Source organism: Onychostruthus taczanowskii, unplaced genomic scaffold (genome assembly GCF_017590055.1).
Source record: "Onychostruthus taczanowskii isolate IOZ18803 unplaced genomic scaffold, ASM1759005v1 scaffold7, whole genome shotgun sequence".
In the NCBI taxonomy this organism is placed as follows: domain Eukaryota; kingdom Metazoa; phylum Chordata; class Aves; order Passeriformes; family Passeridae; genus Onychostruthus; species Onychostruthus taczanowskii.
The window spans coordinates 14245568-14262551 of NW_024504786.1; the positions used below are offsets into that span (position 1 = coordinate 14245568).

General features: G+C 36.3%; 1 protein-coding gene across 1 annotated transcript in view; it reads left to right on the plus strand.

Moving 5' to 3' along the window:
* PKN2 (protein kinase N2) overlaps window positions 1-16984 on the plus strand; it is a 53708-nt gene that overhangs the window by 19887 nt on the left and 16837 nt on the right. The window contains 3 exon segments of the mRNA XM_041421330.1: window positions 2776-3076; window positions 10928-11079; window positions 15435-15552. Coding sequence (XP_041277264.1) covers window positions 2776-3076; window positions 10928-11079; window positions 15435-15552 — 571 coding nt within the window.

Below are 16984 nucleotides of genomic sequence, written 5' to 3' on the forward strand. Positions count from 1 at the left end.
GTGTGACCAGCTTCCAGTGTTATCCACATTAGTGAACTCTCTACTGTCTCAAAAGCAGATTGAAGAAAAGTCTCTCCTGAAACCCTTAAATCCAGGGACAAAGATGCTGCTGAGACTGCTCAGGCTGAGGAGAACTTCTGCTCAATTACTGCAAATTCCAAAGGCAAATTACTAATGATCATGGAGATTTAATTTCATTGAAGGCTTACTAGGGACTCTGTCTAGAACAAGGGCTCCAAAAACCTTTTTATGGAAGAACATAACATCACTTTAACAGATGGGATATAGGGCTTGTAGAGGGATAAAAACCTCTAATGTAACAAAATACATTATTGTACAATGGATGAACAATTAACTGAAGTCTCTTTGCTAAACCCCAGTGAATAATATTCCTGAATTATTTATATCTTAATTACATTGTTCTGTTTGAGAAGTGTATATTCCTGGCATAATTTTAGCAAACTTCAGGTGCTATTACAGCACAGAAAAAAGGTTTTCTTTTGGGTTTTGGTGGTTTTGTTATTTGACTTGGGGTTTTTTACATTTCTCATTTGTCTTTCTCCTCTGAACTTTAAAAAGTATAATATCCTGCTTTAAGGAAGCAGGTGATACATAAGTTTGTTTCTGGAAAGCTTGCAGAACAGGCATGAATAACTGTGCTGTTAAAATAAATGCTTTTTATTCACAAACATTTTTAATATCTCTTTATTTAAAGGCTGAGTAATAGCAGACTAATCTTGATGCTCTTTTTTTGATATTCTTAATTTTTATGTATTAGGGAAATCAAAGATCTTAATCTGATTTGGATATACTTATTACTTAAGTAGTTTGCCATAGAGTTGTTCTATGAATTTATTTTCAGTTTCAGTTTACTCAAAACTAAACACTCAGCTCGTGGTGGATGGCTTCCTTCATTTCATTTCATGAACCTTTATACTAGTTGCTCATTGCTATTGATTATTCTATTTTTTAAAAAAATCTATTCTATTTTGTGTGCCTATATATGGAAACAAGGCCATGTACTTCCCAGTCCAGCTATTAATAGCCTCTCTACATATGCATAATTATTTATTTTAATCTGCACTGACAGAAAAGCACTCACAAGTGCACTTAAAGTAAATGTGCATGGTTTTTTTCCCTTTCATTTCTTACTTTGTATTTCCAAATTGCTTACTTGTTCTCTTTTTAACTGATAGTCAAATCCTGTGGCAAGATGGTGTTTCTGATTACTTTGAATATTTTTGAATCTTTGAGTTGTTAACTTTTTGTACTAAAAGCAGAATGTGTGGGTAGACAAATTTTAATGAGAGATTCAGGAAACTTGGGAAATTATAGTTGAGGACTAGTAGATTGCATCTTGCTTATGGAAGGCAGTATTGCTGGAGTATGCATGGATTGAAATAGTTTGACCAGCATTATCTGTTGACATGCAGGGCCCAGGAACAACCTTCATGATCCAAATTGTTTTGAAAACCAAGTTACTGCAGAGTATCTGTAGTAGTTTTGTGTTCTGGACATTCTTCAGTTTATTAGTCTGAGCTGTGCTCTGTGAACTCCGTCCCAAACATTTCCTTCTACTGTCTACTGTGATGATAACTGATTTTATGACAAAAACTTCCTACATTTTAATTATGCTTTAAAATGCCTTTTTGTTCACCTCATTTTTCAGAAGTCAAGGCAACTTCATCATAGTGTTCAAGAAACTTTAGTGGAATTTTGCTCTTTTGGGTAGTTACATGCAAATCAAGCCAGACATTTATTTAATAAATTCTAGGTTAGGATGAGATCAAATTCAAGTTCAGGAAAATCTTTCTTTGATCTTCACTCATTTACCTCTAGCTGGAATTTTTTGGGTAGGACCTAATGTCTGCTCATTGTCCGGGGTCTGTGCATAAGGCACACAAATCTTGTCACATATGTAATGAATTGTACATGAACTTCACTGGTGTAGGTTCCATTATGTGCCCTCTGTGCTCTTATTTCTCAATGACACGGGAATGTATAGTCGGTACGATTATGACCCTCTGTGTACTGGAAGTCTGAAGACTTTTCATCCCCTGCTCCCTTACTACTCCAACTCCTGTTCCATCATTGCAACTTTCCTTTTTTCAATTCAGCCTAGCTTGCCTGCATAAGAAAGTAAGATTTGGGGGTTTTAGTGATTATTATTTTTAAAATATATTAAGTTTTATTTTAAAAATTTTTAAAATAATCTTTATTTGAATAATTAAAAAATAAAAAGACCTGGTAAATGTATTTCCAGTAATAACCTGACAAATCTTTATAGATATGCCAGTATTTCTTTAAACATCTGTAAACATCACTACATTTTCTTAAACAATCTTTAAAAGGAATCTATTATAAGGAATGTATAAAATTTCATCATAATTATTAGAAGTTAGTCTTCTTTCCTCTATCCATCTTGTCTATTAAAACACAAATTAAATCTGTAAAATTACAAACATGACTCATTAGCTCTGAGGCATATAACTGCCAGGCAATCAGCCATGACAAATAAAAAAGGATTTAAATCTCTTGATGTTAAAAATAAGCATAGTAAAGATGTCACTAAATTTAAAATAAATCTGTTGTAAAATGTAGCTCCAGTTAACATCATATCTTGTGATATTGTTGCTTTAGGTCAGTGTGAGTGTAACCTGAGGTTAGTGAATGGCCTTACAGGGTTAACCACAGCGACCTGAGTGCTGGGCACTGTAAGTGTGTGTTGTCAGAAACAGTGTTGCCTGGTGATTATATTGCTGTTTTTCTTCCTAGGGGGATGCCAAAGGCCTTGTAACCTCTGAGAATGTGAGTACTGGCCAGAAGTTGGACTTCTCAGATACAATGGTACAGCAGAAGCTGGATGAAATAAAGGACCAAATCAAGCGAGAAATAAGAAAGGAACTTAAAATCAAGGAGGGAGCAGAGAACCTCAGGAAGGTCACAACGGATAAAAAGAACTTGGCATATGTGGACAACATTTTGAAAAAATCCAATAAGAAGTTAGAAGATTTGCATCATAAGTTACAGGAGCTAAATGCACACATTGTTGTAACAGATCTCGAAGATGTTGCAGGTACCATGCATTACTATGAAATCACTTTTTCTTTGTAGCTGAGATAAGCTCTCCCTATTTCACTTGAAAAAACTGCTTTGTGAACAAGTAAATCCATAGCTGGTGAGCTTGTTACTTATGTATGTCTCTTCGTTTTGACTCACAAATCAGTGTCCAGTACCTTTGAGTTTTAAATTCCTTTCTAGGGAACAGTGTCTTTTATGGATTATGAGTTCTTCACTTTCAGTTCTTAACATACTAAAATATTTTCTCAGTCACTGTAATGTTTCCTAATAACTTTTCTCTGTGTGAAAGCAAATTTCATGAACTCGTCTAGTAACTTTCTCTGAATTACACTGTAGACATCAGCACTGATGCACCTTTTTATTCAGTGCAGGAAAAATTACATTTATGCTTAAAATTTTTGCTAGTTTTTCATTTTTTAACTTAAGACTTAACTTAGAAAATGTTTTCCAGTTGTGCTGTTATTTAATTTATCAAACATTTCTTACAGTGACATTTCTTACAATTTGTTTAGTCTCCAGCCTTTTCCACAGCAAAGCTACTATTTTAAAGACAATTTGAAATTGTTTTCACAGAATGGTTGTAGTTGATGGTTTTAATTAGTATTTTCTGTGGCATGGCAGCGAGTCAATACTAATTTTGAATGTATTTTTTAAAAATACCAGGATTGGTATTTTAAGATGGAATGTTGTGAAAGTAAACAGTCCTCTTTGAGCTTTGTGGAATGGCCTGGAAGATACTGCCAGCCTGGTGATTTCACATTGCACAGACTCTTCTTGGCAAAATGTTAATAATGTGCACAAGCCATCGAAGATTCATGTGAAGTGAATGCCAAGCCTGAGGAAGCTTGGGCAGTAGAACAAAAGTCTGCATCATCCTTGTGATGAAAGGTTGGTTACAGTGAGAATTTAGGAGGTAGTGGTGGGTGATGTCCGCAGTTCATGGTCTGGCCCAGTGACATTCTGCAGAGGTGTTCAGATGTCCATGGTGACCTGTGCAGTTTTTTTTTTTTTTTGCATTTCATCTGTGTGAGGATACAAGAAGTGGAGCAGGGACACAGCTGGAGCTAGTGAAGCTAAGTGGTTGCTGCAGCATGAAATGGAAATGAATACAATCATGTATGCTTCGAGACAGCCATTGGGCTTTTGGTAGGCATGAGGCATTCTGTCAGCTAATGTTTAGGAAAATTTGCTTCAGTTGACAGGACTGTGGCTTTTAAAGGAAGAGGAAGAGTGGAACAGAAAAAGAATTGCATACAAACTGTGTATAGACCAAATATTAAAAATCTGTGCAGACATAATTTGTAAAATTAATCTAGCAGTAGAACTCGAAAAGTGGATGAGCACAGAAGTGCTCATGTTGGAATGCTTCCTTGCAGTGTAGCATTTTTAAAAGCCTGATCGTAATGAGTTAATGAGCAATATTGTCATTGTGCATGTCTTGGGAAATGCAGAAGAGATTCAAAGGATAAAAGATCATGGTTGATCTTATATGCTTCTACATGCTTTTGATGTGTGCTAAACTTCTTAGGAATGTGTTTTTAAATGCCATTCTGTCCTAGGTGTTAGTGGTAGATAGATTGTACAGTCTTAATCATGGAAATATGCAAGGAAAAAAATTGCAAATTCTGTTGAGATCTTAATATTCTCTGTAAAGTATCACATCAGGTATTCCCATGCAAGACCCATTTAAATAGAATATTTTGCATACTCTTCATAAGAAAAAAAAGAAGTAATCTTTAATTCTGTTAATACCTCTTTTTAGATAAAATATTTGGAAGCACCCACCGTCTGAAGTTGAAGTGCTTGAGTTTTTTGTAACGTTTGCCTTGTAGTTTAAGTGCTTGTCTCCTTCCTCATTCATGGTCAGTAGTACATGGAGGGGGAGCACTATCAGTAAATGTTGTCTGTCTTGAGACAAATGGCTGCAAGTTATCTTGGTGATATTTTGATTTTTAATACTGAAGCCTTAGCCTTGACTTAAGGTATTGGTGAGCTTGGCCTTTGCAAAATAAAGTTGGTAATATAAAAGTTATGACATGCCAACTGTGTGTGTGTGCATGTGGATATATGTACACACACACACGCGCACACACACACACACACACACGTTATTGAGGAAGTACATGGATACATAACCCTGAAGGTGGCTGCCATCAGTCCACATAAGATACCTCAGTGGACAGGTCCCAGATACCTCACTTAGGGAAATCTTGCTTTTGCTAAAATAGGCAGTGAATTTAATAACCATTTACTGGTGAATATGGGAGCTCCCCAAAAAGTGCATTGTTTCCAGAGTTATCTTTATTCGTTGTTACTGCTTTTCACTTTAGCATGTGTTTGACCTTCTTCTGGTCACTTAGTAACAAGTTACTTAAAAGAGATGGAAATATATGGGAAATTTTTAGACTGTGGAGATCATGAATGCTGAAAATAAAGTAAAGAGGGTTCAAGAGCTGGAGGAGTCAAGGTCTGTGTTCTCTTTGTGCACTTTAATACATTTCAGTATTTCCTAAAATACTGAATTTCAGTATTTTATTTTGTGTTTTTCCCTGTATAACAGAATATACTGGGTAGGTTTTTTCAGGTTCTAAGTAGCAAAGCCAGGATTGAGATTCATTGAGCTGATCCCTTTGACTTGTCAGGCCTGAACTCTAAAGATTTTTTTTGACTGTTCTGTTGACTGGTGGAAAGACCATTTTGGTAACTTAGAGCAGTCATTTAATCTTCCTGTGTTCCTGTATCTGAAAAGTGGGTGTGAACATGTATGTGCAAAGTGCTCCCAATACAGAGCTGAGAAATGCTACACAGGCTGTTGTGACTCTTTCTGTTGCTTACAGTATCGAGCAGTAATTTGCATTACTCTTTAACAAGCCACTAATTTTTAGTGTTAACTGTTTTTTAATCAGCACAGTGTAATCAATACATGTTGAAATCATTAAATGTAGCATTAACGAATCTGCTGTAGAAGAATCTCTTCTAATAACATTCCATTCCAAGCAAGTTTAGATGTTTTTGTGGTAGTTTCCCTAGAGCTGAAAGCTCACAATTATTTGAAGAATTGGTACTAAACTTTAACCAGAAAGTGCAGTTTGTCAAACAGCTTTATTACAGCATGTGAGGGTAGATTTGACAGTGGATATGTGATTTAGAAACAACTTTTAGCACAACATAAGTGTACTTTACCTTATAGGGATTGCTGATGAATCTAAGTTTGTTTTAGAAGTGGGACTTTGTACCCAAGTCTGCCCTTGTTGTGCAGTGTATTAGTCATACAAGGATGCAGAATTTTAAAATTTGTAGGTCAACACTTAAAAGTGAAGCAGAATCCAGCAACATAAAATGAGTAGGACAACCCTAGCAACCGTTATTGCTGAAAGTCTGAGAGATGTAATGTTTCCCATGGGGATGATTACTTCTATTTCAGAGATGAAGAAATTTTGTGTCTAGAAAACATACTTCTGTACAATAGCAGAGACTAAATTGGTGGGTTTTTGTTTGTGTCAAAAGTAGCAGTACAGATTGTGGTTTCTAATATGACTCAGGGAGGTGTAAGACTGAAATAGCTTACCTACAGCAAGTTACTGATTTAATTAGACATATAGTTAAAACACATAAAATATATAAATTGGCAAATTGGTGTGTTTCATAGAGCTGAAGTTAGGGGGGATAGAGGAGTACAGTGACAGGAAAACTTCCGAGCGAATTGATAAAACTGGGTAAAACATGGACAAAATTAACGCAAAGACAAGTTAATGCCTTTTCTTCCATCCTCCTAACTGACATGGAAGCTATCCACTTTACATCAAATTTGGCTGTAGGCATTGCAAAGAAAATAAATTACTTTTTAAAAGAATATGATTAGCTTGCTGTTTGGGGGATTTCTTTGTCCTTACAAATGACTAGGTTAATCTGTTGGACACCAAAGTGTCCACATAAGAGCAGTTACTGGAAACTGGTAGAGGTAGTAACCAAACTGATAATAGGCAGTGACTTTTTAGACAGCAGACTCCACCTATAAGCTCATATCCATAGGAGTTTCATGATAACTTTTGGGAGCCTTAAAGTAGAATAATATTATTGATGCAATTTGAAAAAATCTCCTGTCACTTTTTTAGTAATTAAAATTAGCTGTTACCCAGTGGAAATCCAGTTGAACTTCAGAAGTTTCCAGGTCAGCACTGGATATTTTCTGAGTGCAGAATGTCCACTGCTGCCTTGGACCTACTGATGACTCAGTTCAAGTGCTGATCCACCCTTCTGACTCCCTGAGAAAAGCCTGACAATGCATCTTTCTTCCTTCCTTCAGCAATGCCTAAATGCATTGCAGGTATTTCTGTTGGGTATGACACTGATGAGGCTAACTGCAATTAAATATCCTCAAACAAGATTGAAATCAACTATTTACCAAAGGGTACTTGCTGCTAATTGAGTAGCTAAGCAGCACACTGCAGTACCATCTGGAAACCCAAACTCAGAAGGTTATGTGGGATCCTCGATTTCACACTGAGCTTACTGAAGTAGTAGTACATGTAGCATCTGGGGAGAAGATCCCAAAGGAATGAGCATCAGTCTCAGAAGAGTAGAGTTATGTAACTACTCTTTATAAATATAATTTAGATGGCAGTGATGGGTAAAAGGCAGTTTAGAAGCAAGAAGTTTTTGCTGGTGAGCACTGTACAAACTCAAACTGAAAAGGTTTTCAGAAGAGCAAAGATCAGAATTCAGATAAGCCTTTCAGACTGAAAACTGCCATTGTCCTCAGGTAATCCAAATATTAAATAACAAATCATTCCTATAAACTTATTTTAAGTCTGGTGAGTATATTTTATGAAAACAGGATATTTCAGGTGCTGGAGAAGCAGCACTGCAGCTCTTCCAGCAGCCTGGATGTGTACTAACAAGTTGCACAAAACTCACTGGTGTTAAGCAACAACATTCATAGTTGTTCAGCATAGTAAGATGCCCATTTGCTTGAAGTTGAGTTCACTTGAAATGCATCTGATACTTCACTCTGTGCTCCCTGTCAAAAAGAATATTTGGGCTTAGGAGCCCAAACCTGTACCCCAGTAAAGCCCCGTCCAATGCAAGGTTTGAATGTATCCAAAATGGCAAGTCTTGTACTGCCCTTATTAAACAACAAATGGGCAAACTGGAGAGTCTCTTCTGTTCCCCAGTCCCTACTTTGAGTGAAATATCAATTTGGTATTAGTACTTAACTCTTGTTTAACTTTAGGCATATATAGAAATTGATTGCAATTACCTGGATGAATTTATTGCTTATTGGTACTATAAAGATAACTAAATGCTTTCAGGAGATTTGACCCCCTCTGTAAAGTTCTTTACATAAATAAATCTGAGATAACTAGCCATGCAAAGTCATTACAACCTTCCAGAACAAAGAGAAAAGGAAACAGCTAATACAGATGTAGCTTGTAGTGTTGCTGCTGAGACTGTCAATGCTTTCTGCCATAGAACCGGTTTGTCTGGCTGATTTAAAAATTAATCTGAATTCTATAAGAAGCTGCCTCGAGCTGCTTACTGAGTAGTAATGGGGAGATTGGTTGGGGGGATGGTAGAAGGAGTCCCTTGGAAAGCATCTCTGAAAAGCTATTGGTAATTTTTTTTTTTTTTTAATTTTCTTAACATAATATGTTAAGAAGCATGTTGTTCCATATTTGGGAGTTTACTGAGCAGCCATTATGCCTGAAGACAAAAAATTACTTCTTCCTAGCAATTAGTCCCTGTTGCAGAAAAGTTTCCTTTGCTATTACTAACAAAGCATATAGTACAACAATTTTAGCTAAGTAGTAGAGGGTAGGTTACACCCACAAGTACAGACCAGCTCTTGAGATGACCCAGGTAAGTGGTGTGGTTACACCTTCACAGCAGAGACATGCAAAGGCAGATAATAACAGCTGCCTGGGCAACCTGAAACATGGTATCTCTAATTAGTCCTGAATTTGCAACTTGTGTGTTGTTTTAATGCAAAGAAAGGCTGCTTGTGTACATCTTTAAAAGCTGTGAAAACAGACTTCAGGAGCCCCACAGCCTACACAGAGATCATCAGAATCTGGCTGGGATCTTTAAGTGGTAGAGGCTTGCACCATATATCTAAAGTCGGTAAATATTCATTTATATGATGAATCTACTTTACAAGGAGACTTGACACTTTCAAGTTCATGTTTGTTCTCATTTTGAATAGATTATTAGATGAGGATTAGTTGAAAGTGAAGACATAAGTGATAGGAAAGCATTTTGTTAATCTTTATTTTACTAATAACAGAATTAAGGTAAAGCTGTTCAAGTGCAGTTCCACAGAGGAACCAAGCCAAAACATTGAGGAGAGGATCAACGACAAAACAGCTGAGGAGTAATGCAGATGGGGTTTTTTTTTAACATCTGGTATTTTCTGTGCTACACCAGTAGTGAGGATGCAGTAAGTGGCTTGAAGTGAAGAGAGAATTAGCAGCAGAGGAAATTAAAACTCCTTACTTGAAATCCGTATGTAGCAAAGATTGCAATTTAGGAAGAAATTGTCCAGCAAACTTGGAAGCAGAATGTATTAAATCTCCAGAAGTAGTTATCAGAAGCTTTATAGAAGCTTTACAGAAGAAATATGAAATGGCAGATAAGACATCTCCCCTTGACACCTCATAAGTAAAAATTTGTAAGTTACTAGTGCATTGCCTGTGTTTTCTGGTAATTGAGGATTTCAGAATTCCTCATCCTAGTTTTAATACAAGGAAAATTATTACAACTGGAAAAAAAGATTCTACTGTTCATATTCAGTAAATACTGTCTTCCAGGAAACCAGTACCATTTGTCCATAGAGAAGGTATTCTCTTAGTTGTTGGGGTAGAAGAACTAAATTTTTTTTTAAATTATTATAGTGGAAATAATTTGTCCTCTTTTAACAAAAGGTTGGAAGAGAAGTCATTGGGACTGCTAGAGAAGATAGTTAGCTCTAAGGACAGGTGTGTTGGAAATAGTCCAGTGGCCACTTATTTTCAGTTCACTAACAGTTTGTGTTTCAGCAGAAGCTGAAATATGAAGTCATATAATGGACTGGTTATGAAAAGTTAAGGAGTTTGACTTTATAATTTAATTGATAAAACTAACTTGCATTTTACAAAATTAATCCAACAAGAGGGAGACCCAAACACAGTAATACTGTCAAGTGAAAAAGCTTTCTCCTTCCCATAGATCAGTCAGTTGTTCAGTTACCTATCTGCCTATATATCCAGTTATCCCAGGTTTCTGTTATGACTGCAGAGCAGAAAACATTCAGCTTCACAATAAGAGAAAGTCTTACTTTATCTGTTCTTAATTTTGACATAAACAGTGTCTACAGTATTCACACTAAAATGGATGAGGATCTACTCAAGAGCTGTATTCAGACAGCGCTCATTAGTTTCTAATACTGTTATCGAAGTTTGTGGTTAAAACACTTGGATTTAAAATCAGGAGTATAAGAAAGCTTAATGGAAAACTGCATTTTTTAATTGACTCAAGACGTTCTACCAGAATTCAATCTCCTTTGAAATAAAAATAGGCTTAGCTGCAAACCTGCCTGTTTGCCCCCTGCCGGAAGTGATTCATGTGGATTAGGACGTGTGTAGGAGTCACAGGGCTCTCGGAGGCTTTGCATGGCAAGGCGCATTTCTGTGATGTTGCAAAGCAGCTCTGGACGGGAGGGTCACTTAATTCTCAAGTATGATGTTCCAGTTCTGTTCAACCTGTAACTTCATAGAGTAGAGTGTAAGGTGGGTTTTGGGGGAGTGGTTTGGGTGTTTTCTTCCTGTTTTTTTTTTTTTCTGCATGCTTATATCTTACCTTTAATTCACAGATTGTCCTAGCACTCCTGATACTCCAAATAGTGATCCTCGGTTTTCTACAAACAACAGATTGATGGCCTTAAAGAAGCAGTTGGATATAGAACTGAAGGTAAAACAGGGAGCAGAAAATATGATACAGATGTACTCAAATGGCTCTTCAAAGGTAAGGCTTTGGAATGCTTAAAGATCATGAAATGAATGTGGGTTTTCACATTGCTGGAATGTGACTGTACAATGTATGAACAGTATGCAGCTTCAGTATTTTTTGTTTGGGCTGTATTTTTGTTAAACAGTTCCATCAAATCTGCTACAAATTACTATACCATTTTTTGTTGTGCTTTGATACCCACTGAAGTGATTGTTTTATCAGTTTGTGCACATGCAGTTCAACCTAAATAATAAATCCGGCTTACTAAATTTAGTACATCTAGTAATCTTTGACCATGTGGGATTCACTTAGCAGCAAAGCTTGGTAGGACTGACTGGTGTCTGGTGTTGTTCCTAGCTCCACTGAAAAAAAAAGATGCATTAGTTTAACATTGTAATGTGCGTGATAATTACAACAAAGGCACTATTGCCAAGTATATTCTGAACTTGTCATCTAGTTGTAGTTAGCAGTAAAAAGATCTGTGCCAAATGCTTCAATAGGATGTGTGTAGTATTCTGATAGAGATGTCATAACCTGCATTGATACACATAAAATACACTTTGAAATAATTTCTTTTTATGGAAGTGCGGTAATCTAGAGGTAGAAACTGGTAGAATAAAGAGAAATTAAAAATAAAGCCACACTTACTATTGTATCTGAATTTATTAAGTACTGCAATCACTCTCTCTTGATAGCACCATAATTTTTCCAAGGAGGTGGAGGGAAAGTGTTTGCTAACTTCTAAATGGGTTTGACTTATAACATATTCTTTTCTGTGTAATAGAATTCATCGTACTCTAAGGATCCCTTAACTCAAGTGAAAGATAATCCAAACCTTTGAAATTAAAGAAAACAAAATCAAAAAAGTCAACAAAACTAAATCCAGAAACTAACAAAGAAAAACCCAAAAAACAACCCAACAAGACATTTTGTTGAGCATAAGGCAGTCATAGCTCTCAAATGAGAAAAAAGGGAGGGAAGTATCCTCTACTTACATTTCCCTTCACCTTTCATTCATTACTCATGAATTGTCCTTTTCATTTACTTTTATTAAATCATTAAGGAGATTAATTTCCACACTAAGGGGAAACACAAGAGTAGATCTAACAAATAGTGTATAGTAGCTTGGTGAGATGGTTTTGTGTCCAGACAGTAGTAAGTAAAATCAAAATGTTTTAAGATCTTAGCTGAGCCAGCACCTATCTGGGTCAGTCAACTTACTAAAAGGAAGTGTTTGGCTGGAAGAGTAGGAATCTGGGAATTACATTGATAACCCTTAGAACTGATTTTAACTAGAAATTGTTGGAAAGGAACTTAATGTTTTTGACTGAATTTGGGCTAGGTGTTGGTGGAGAGGTAGATCACGTTGTGTCTGCCTACTGTATTACTTCCTTATACCTTGAAAAAAATAGCAGGGAGCACTGCTTTCTCCCAGAAAATGAGTTTAGACTCAGTGGACCAGAGGTGCCATCAAGTTCCTTCTGTCCCAGGTAGCCTTATCTGAAAGTGACCTGTAACATACTAGCTGGGGGCAAATAGAAGAAATAGCTGGAGTGCACATTATGACTAAGGTCCTGGGAATGCTGTCCATCCACCACAGTCCCTCAGCTCCTGGAAACCCTTGGAGTCTGCATTCTCTGGGGCCATGTACTTAACATCAGGTACACTTAAAACTAATAATTAGCTGACCCAAATGGATCAAAAGACATACATTAATTAGGTTTCTAATAAACCCTTGGTAAGTAACCTTATAACAGGCTGAAAAACTTAACTAAACACCCAGGTTGTAATATTAGACATTGTTAGCAGGCTTTGATCAGACTAGGTAGAGAAGATAAATTCTGGTTTGCTTTAGATTGAGGTATGTAATTAAAATCTATGATTGAATCTTGTATTTGCGATTGGTAAGTGCTTAAATGAGCCTACCACATTGGGACTATATAGTAACTGGGCTGGAGAGAGCAAGCTGGAAAGCACAAAAGCATTGCCAGCCACTTCAGCAAAGAGGATGGAAATGGTGGGTAGTCATTCTTTTTTTTTTTCTGCTCAGTAGAGAGTTATTTGGCAAGTCTGAACTGTAGCCTTGAGCATGCTGATTATGTTTTAAAAAGCAGAGCTTAAAAGAATCCAACCATCTGGATGGGGTGGGCAAAAGGGGCAGAAAATCCCCAGTTTGAATCCAATCCCAGTAATCCAGTAGTTCTTTAAAAAGTAGTCACAGGACCATCTTTAAACATATTAAATTGTGACCTTTCTTCAAGTGTACTATATGATCTAATTTCAAATCTGTTGTATTATGTTGAGACCTAAATTTAATGGAGGGAGGTTATAATCTGTTTTCTAAAAATGAAAAAGCAGTCTGTTAATAAATCCATCATCTCATGGGAAGCTTTTCCCTTTGTACTTTACTTGCTTCAGTAACATTCAGCTCAACCTATTTGGACTTGAACATTTCTGAGATAACGATCGTCTTTCCTTGGATGTGTGTAGGTTCTCTGAGATCCCATGACAGCTTTGCAGATCAGTTTTACAGGCACTGTAAGTCCTTCTGTACTCAGAAGATGCATTGAAATGCTTTGTATTCAGCCTCCAGCACTGAGAGAGCTGCTGAGCATTACACATACATTTTGATTCGGAAGATGGGATCTCTTTAAAACCTAAGGATATCTTTGTAACGCTGGATTGCCTCTGCTCTACACACTGAAGAGCTAATGCTGCTCCTGAGCAAGCAAATCCATTCCAGTAAGAGACTGTGAGGGATAATCAAGAGCAGCAAGATCAAAAATAAGATAAAAGTGAAGATACAGACAAAGAAACACTTCCAGCATATATATACATCAGAATGGTGCATGGATAAGGTTTAATACAGGATTTTAGAGTGACTTATAATCTGTTACTTCAATCCTATACTCTGCTAGAGGCAGTGATTATTCTAAAATTTCATATCTGTATTTGAGAAAGTATGGATTTAGGAAAGTTAGTGTGATCATTAATTGGATAAGTAACATGGAATCTTAAAATATGAAATCTGTGGTATCTCCCTGTAATGTTGATTAATACTAGAAGTTAAAATCGAGAGTTGTGAAACTACGGTATGCAGAGGGGGCACAATTTCTTTCCACGAATCCAAAGTCTTTTTATGTGTAGATCTTGGTATATGTACCCTGCAGAACGAAGGGCAGCATTAACATATCTGAGTGAGTAGTAAGTCAAGGTGCGAGGTCATGAGGAGCTCCGTGAAGGTCGGTTTCTCAGCATACAGATCTTTCTTGCACTATGCTGCGTGGTGCCAGTATTTCCAGCTCTGGGATCTGAGCTTCACTGCAGTTCTTTCTCTTGGTTATGGCAAGGGAAGAATTTAGTATTTTTAACTTCTTAAGTAGTTGATAACTTCATTATAAAATTAAAAATACAATTATAAACCATGTCCATGGGAAAGTAACTTATTAATGAGGTTGTAGAGTGGCTACAAAATGAGCTAACCAAAATACTCTTTGGGTTGTAAGGGTGGTACACATCTGCCCTGACTGGTACTGCTTGGACAAAACAAATACACTGCCTAAAATTTTCTTATACCTTGTTTTTGTTGTTGTTCATACTGCAAGTCAGATCACCTTTAAGCTGTCTGGTAGTTCCCAGAACATAGAGACGGAGCCACGTGGCAGCCATAGAAGTTTATGAAAGTTCATCTTTAGGCATGTTCTAATGCTAATGAAGTAGGCCTTGTTTGTTACATATTTATTAACACAAAAAATCTTTAGCTTTCATTTGTTTAGAAAAATATACTGCAGACTTAATGTGCTGTGTAAGCAACATCATATTTCTAATCTCAGTATTGAAAATCAACTCAGGTTAAATAGTACAATTACTTTTATGAGGGCTTAGTCTAGCAAATTTGTCTGTGACAAGAGATTTTACAATACTCAAAGTAAATTGGAGACATTCTACATAGTTTCGGAGGTATTTTGCACTTAATACTTCTCCTTTCTTTAGTATCAGATTACAAAATATTAATCTACACATGTAATGTTTCTAGATCATGCCTCCTTTACTCACCTTGAAACACACAGTTTCTCTAGGAGTGGCTTACAGTCTTTAATCAACCAATGCCTCTGTCCTAACTTAATTTTCACTAATGTCTTAATGTGGTTAGTTTGCCTGATGCTGTACTGAATGAAATGCATAGGTTTAGTTCTTGTTTCTTGGTATGTGTGTTTTGAAACTTTCAATGTGTCTTGATCCATGAAGAACCTGATGCTGTACTGAACGAAATGCATAGGTTTAGTTCTTGGTATGTGTGTTTTGAAACTTTCAATGTGTCTTGATCCATGAAGAAATTTCTGATTTCAGCTTGTTGTTTGTTTTCATAGGATCGAAAACTTCTTGCCACAGCTCAGCAGATGCTTCAGGACAGCAAGACAAAAATAGAAGTTATAAGGATGCAGATTCTTCAGGCAGTCCAGACCAATGAATTGGCTTTTGATAATGGTGATGGTGTAGAAAGGAAATGTGAATCATTAATGTCAGAATGTCATATAGATATATACCCATATGCATGCAGACTTACCATAAATTTCTAGTAGGAATGTTTGACACAGCTTGCATGAACCAAAAATAATCAGAGACTAGGCAAAATTTTGTGTGTCTTGGGGTGCCAAAAACATGTGAAGGAATGTGAAGGAAAATACCTTCATCGTAATGAAGAGAAATGTCATCTCTCTTTATTGTCCTTTCTATGCTTTATGATGTCCAGTTTTGCTTTGTGGTCTACCTTCTCACTTCATGCATGCTTTTTTTTGTCCTAATAATTAGTGATTTTTTTATAGCATATAATCTTTATATTATGATGCTAAAAAAAAATCTGATGCCAGTACAAAGCCTGCTTGTCATACTTTAATAGACTGACCTTATTATTTCTAGTGGTAGGACAGATGGAGGAGAATTTTTCCTGGTTTTATAGGTATTTAGGCTAGATTGACTGCTAAACAACTACATTTAAAGGAACAAAAAAAGTGTTATTAAAATGACCTGGCTTGAAATACTCATGCTGCATTTCACAAGTATTTTTAAACTTCCATTTCATTGAAAATCTGCAAGTAATAAAAAAAATATATTCTTGAGCTCTAAAGCACTAGAAACTTACAGGCATATGGGTATATCTCTAAGTCTTGAACTTTATTTGTGTGCATTTCTGAATATTGACACTGTATGACAATGCTTGTAGTCAGGGCCTGTATATATCAAGGTAATGAAAAATGTGTGTTCATGCTTTGTTTTGTGGTGTGTGAGGTGTTTGGTTTCTGTATTTGTTTTTCCACACCATTTTTTAACACGCCATTTTAGCACATGGATTATGTATATAATTTGTTTAAAAGGAAAAGAAGTTCAAGCTAGAAAGGGCTTTCAAATGCCTTTTTGTGTTCCTACTACTCTTAGTGCTTTAAACAGAAAGGAATATATTCAGAAGTGTTCTGGTTAGCATATCTAAGCACTCAAAGATGTGGACATTAGAATGGTTAACCCAGGCCATTTGGCAAAGGCAGTGTATGCAATCTCTCACATTTCTCTGTGCTGGCAGAAGCCAGATTCCATGGGATTTCAAGTGAGCCAGGGGGATTATCAGAAACTGATCAGGGATCTACTTGGCTACAGAGCAGTTTAAAAGATAAATGCTCATGGTGTAGTTCAGAAGTGTTGAAGTCCCAAAACTTCCTTGCCACTTGAATATTTGGGATATTTCAGTTTCGTCCCTTAACTCCCCTGAAGACATTTTCTTTTTTTCACATCTTCTAGCAATTGTAGCTCTTCAGGAAGTAGGAGCTATTTATTGAATTGAGGCCCTGATCAATTATTTCTTCATTCAAATGTAGATGCTTAAAATATCACTTTTTACTTTTATTACACACTTCAAGTTTCTCTT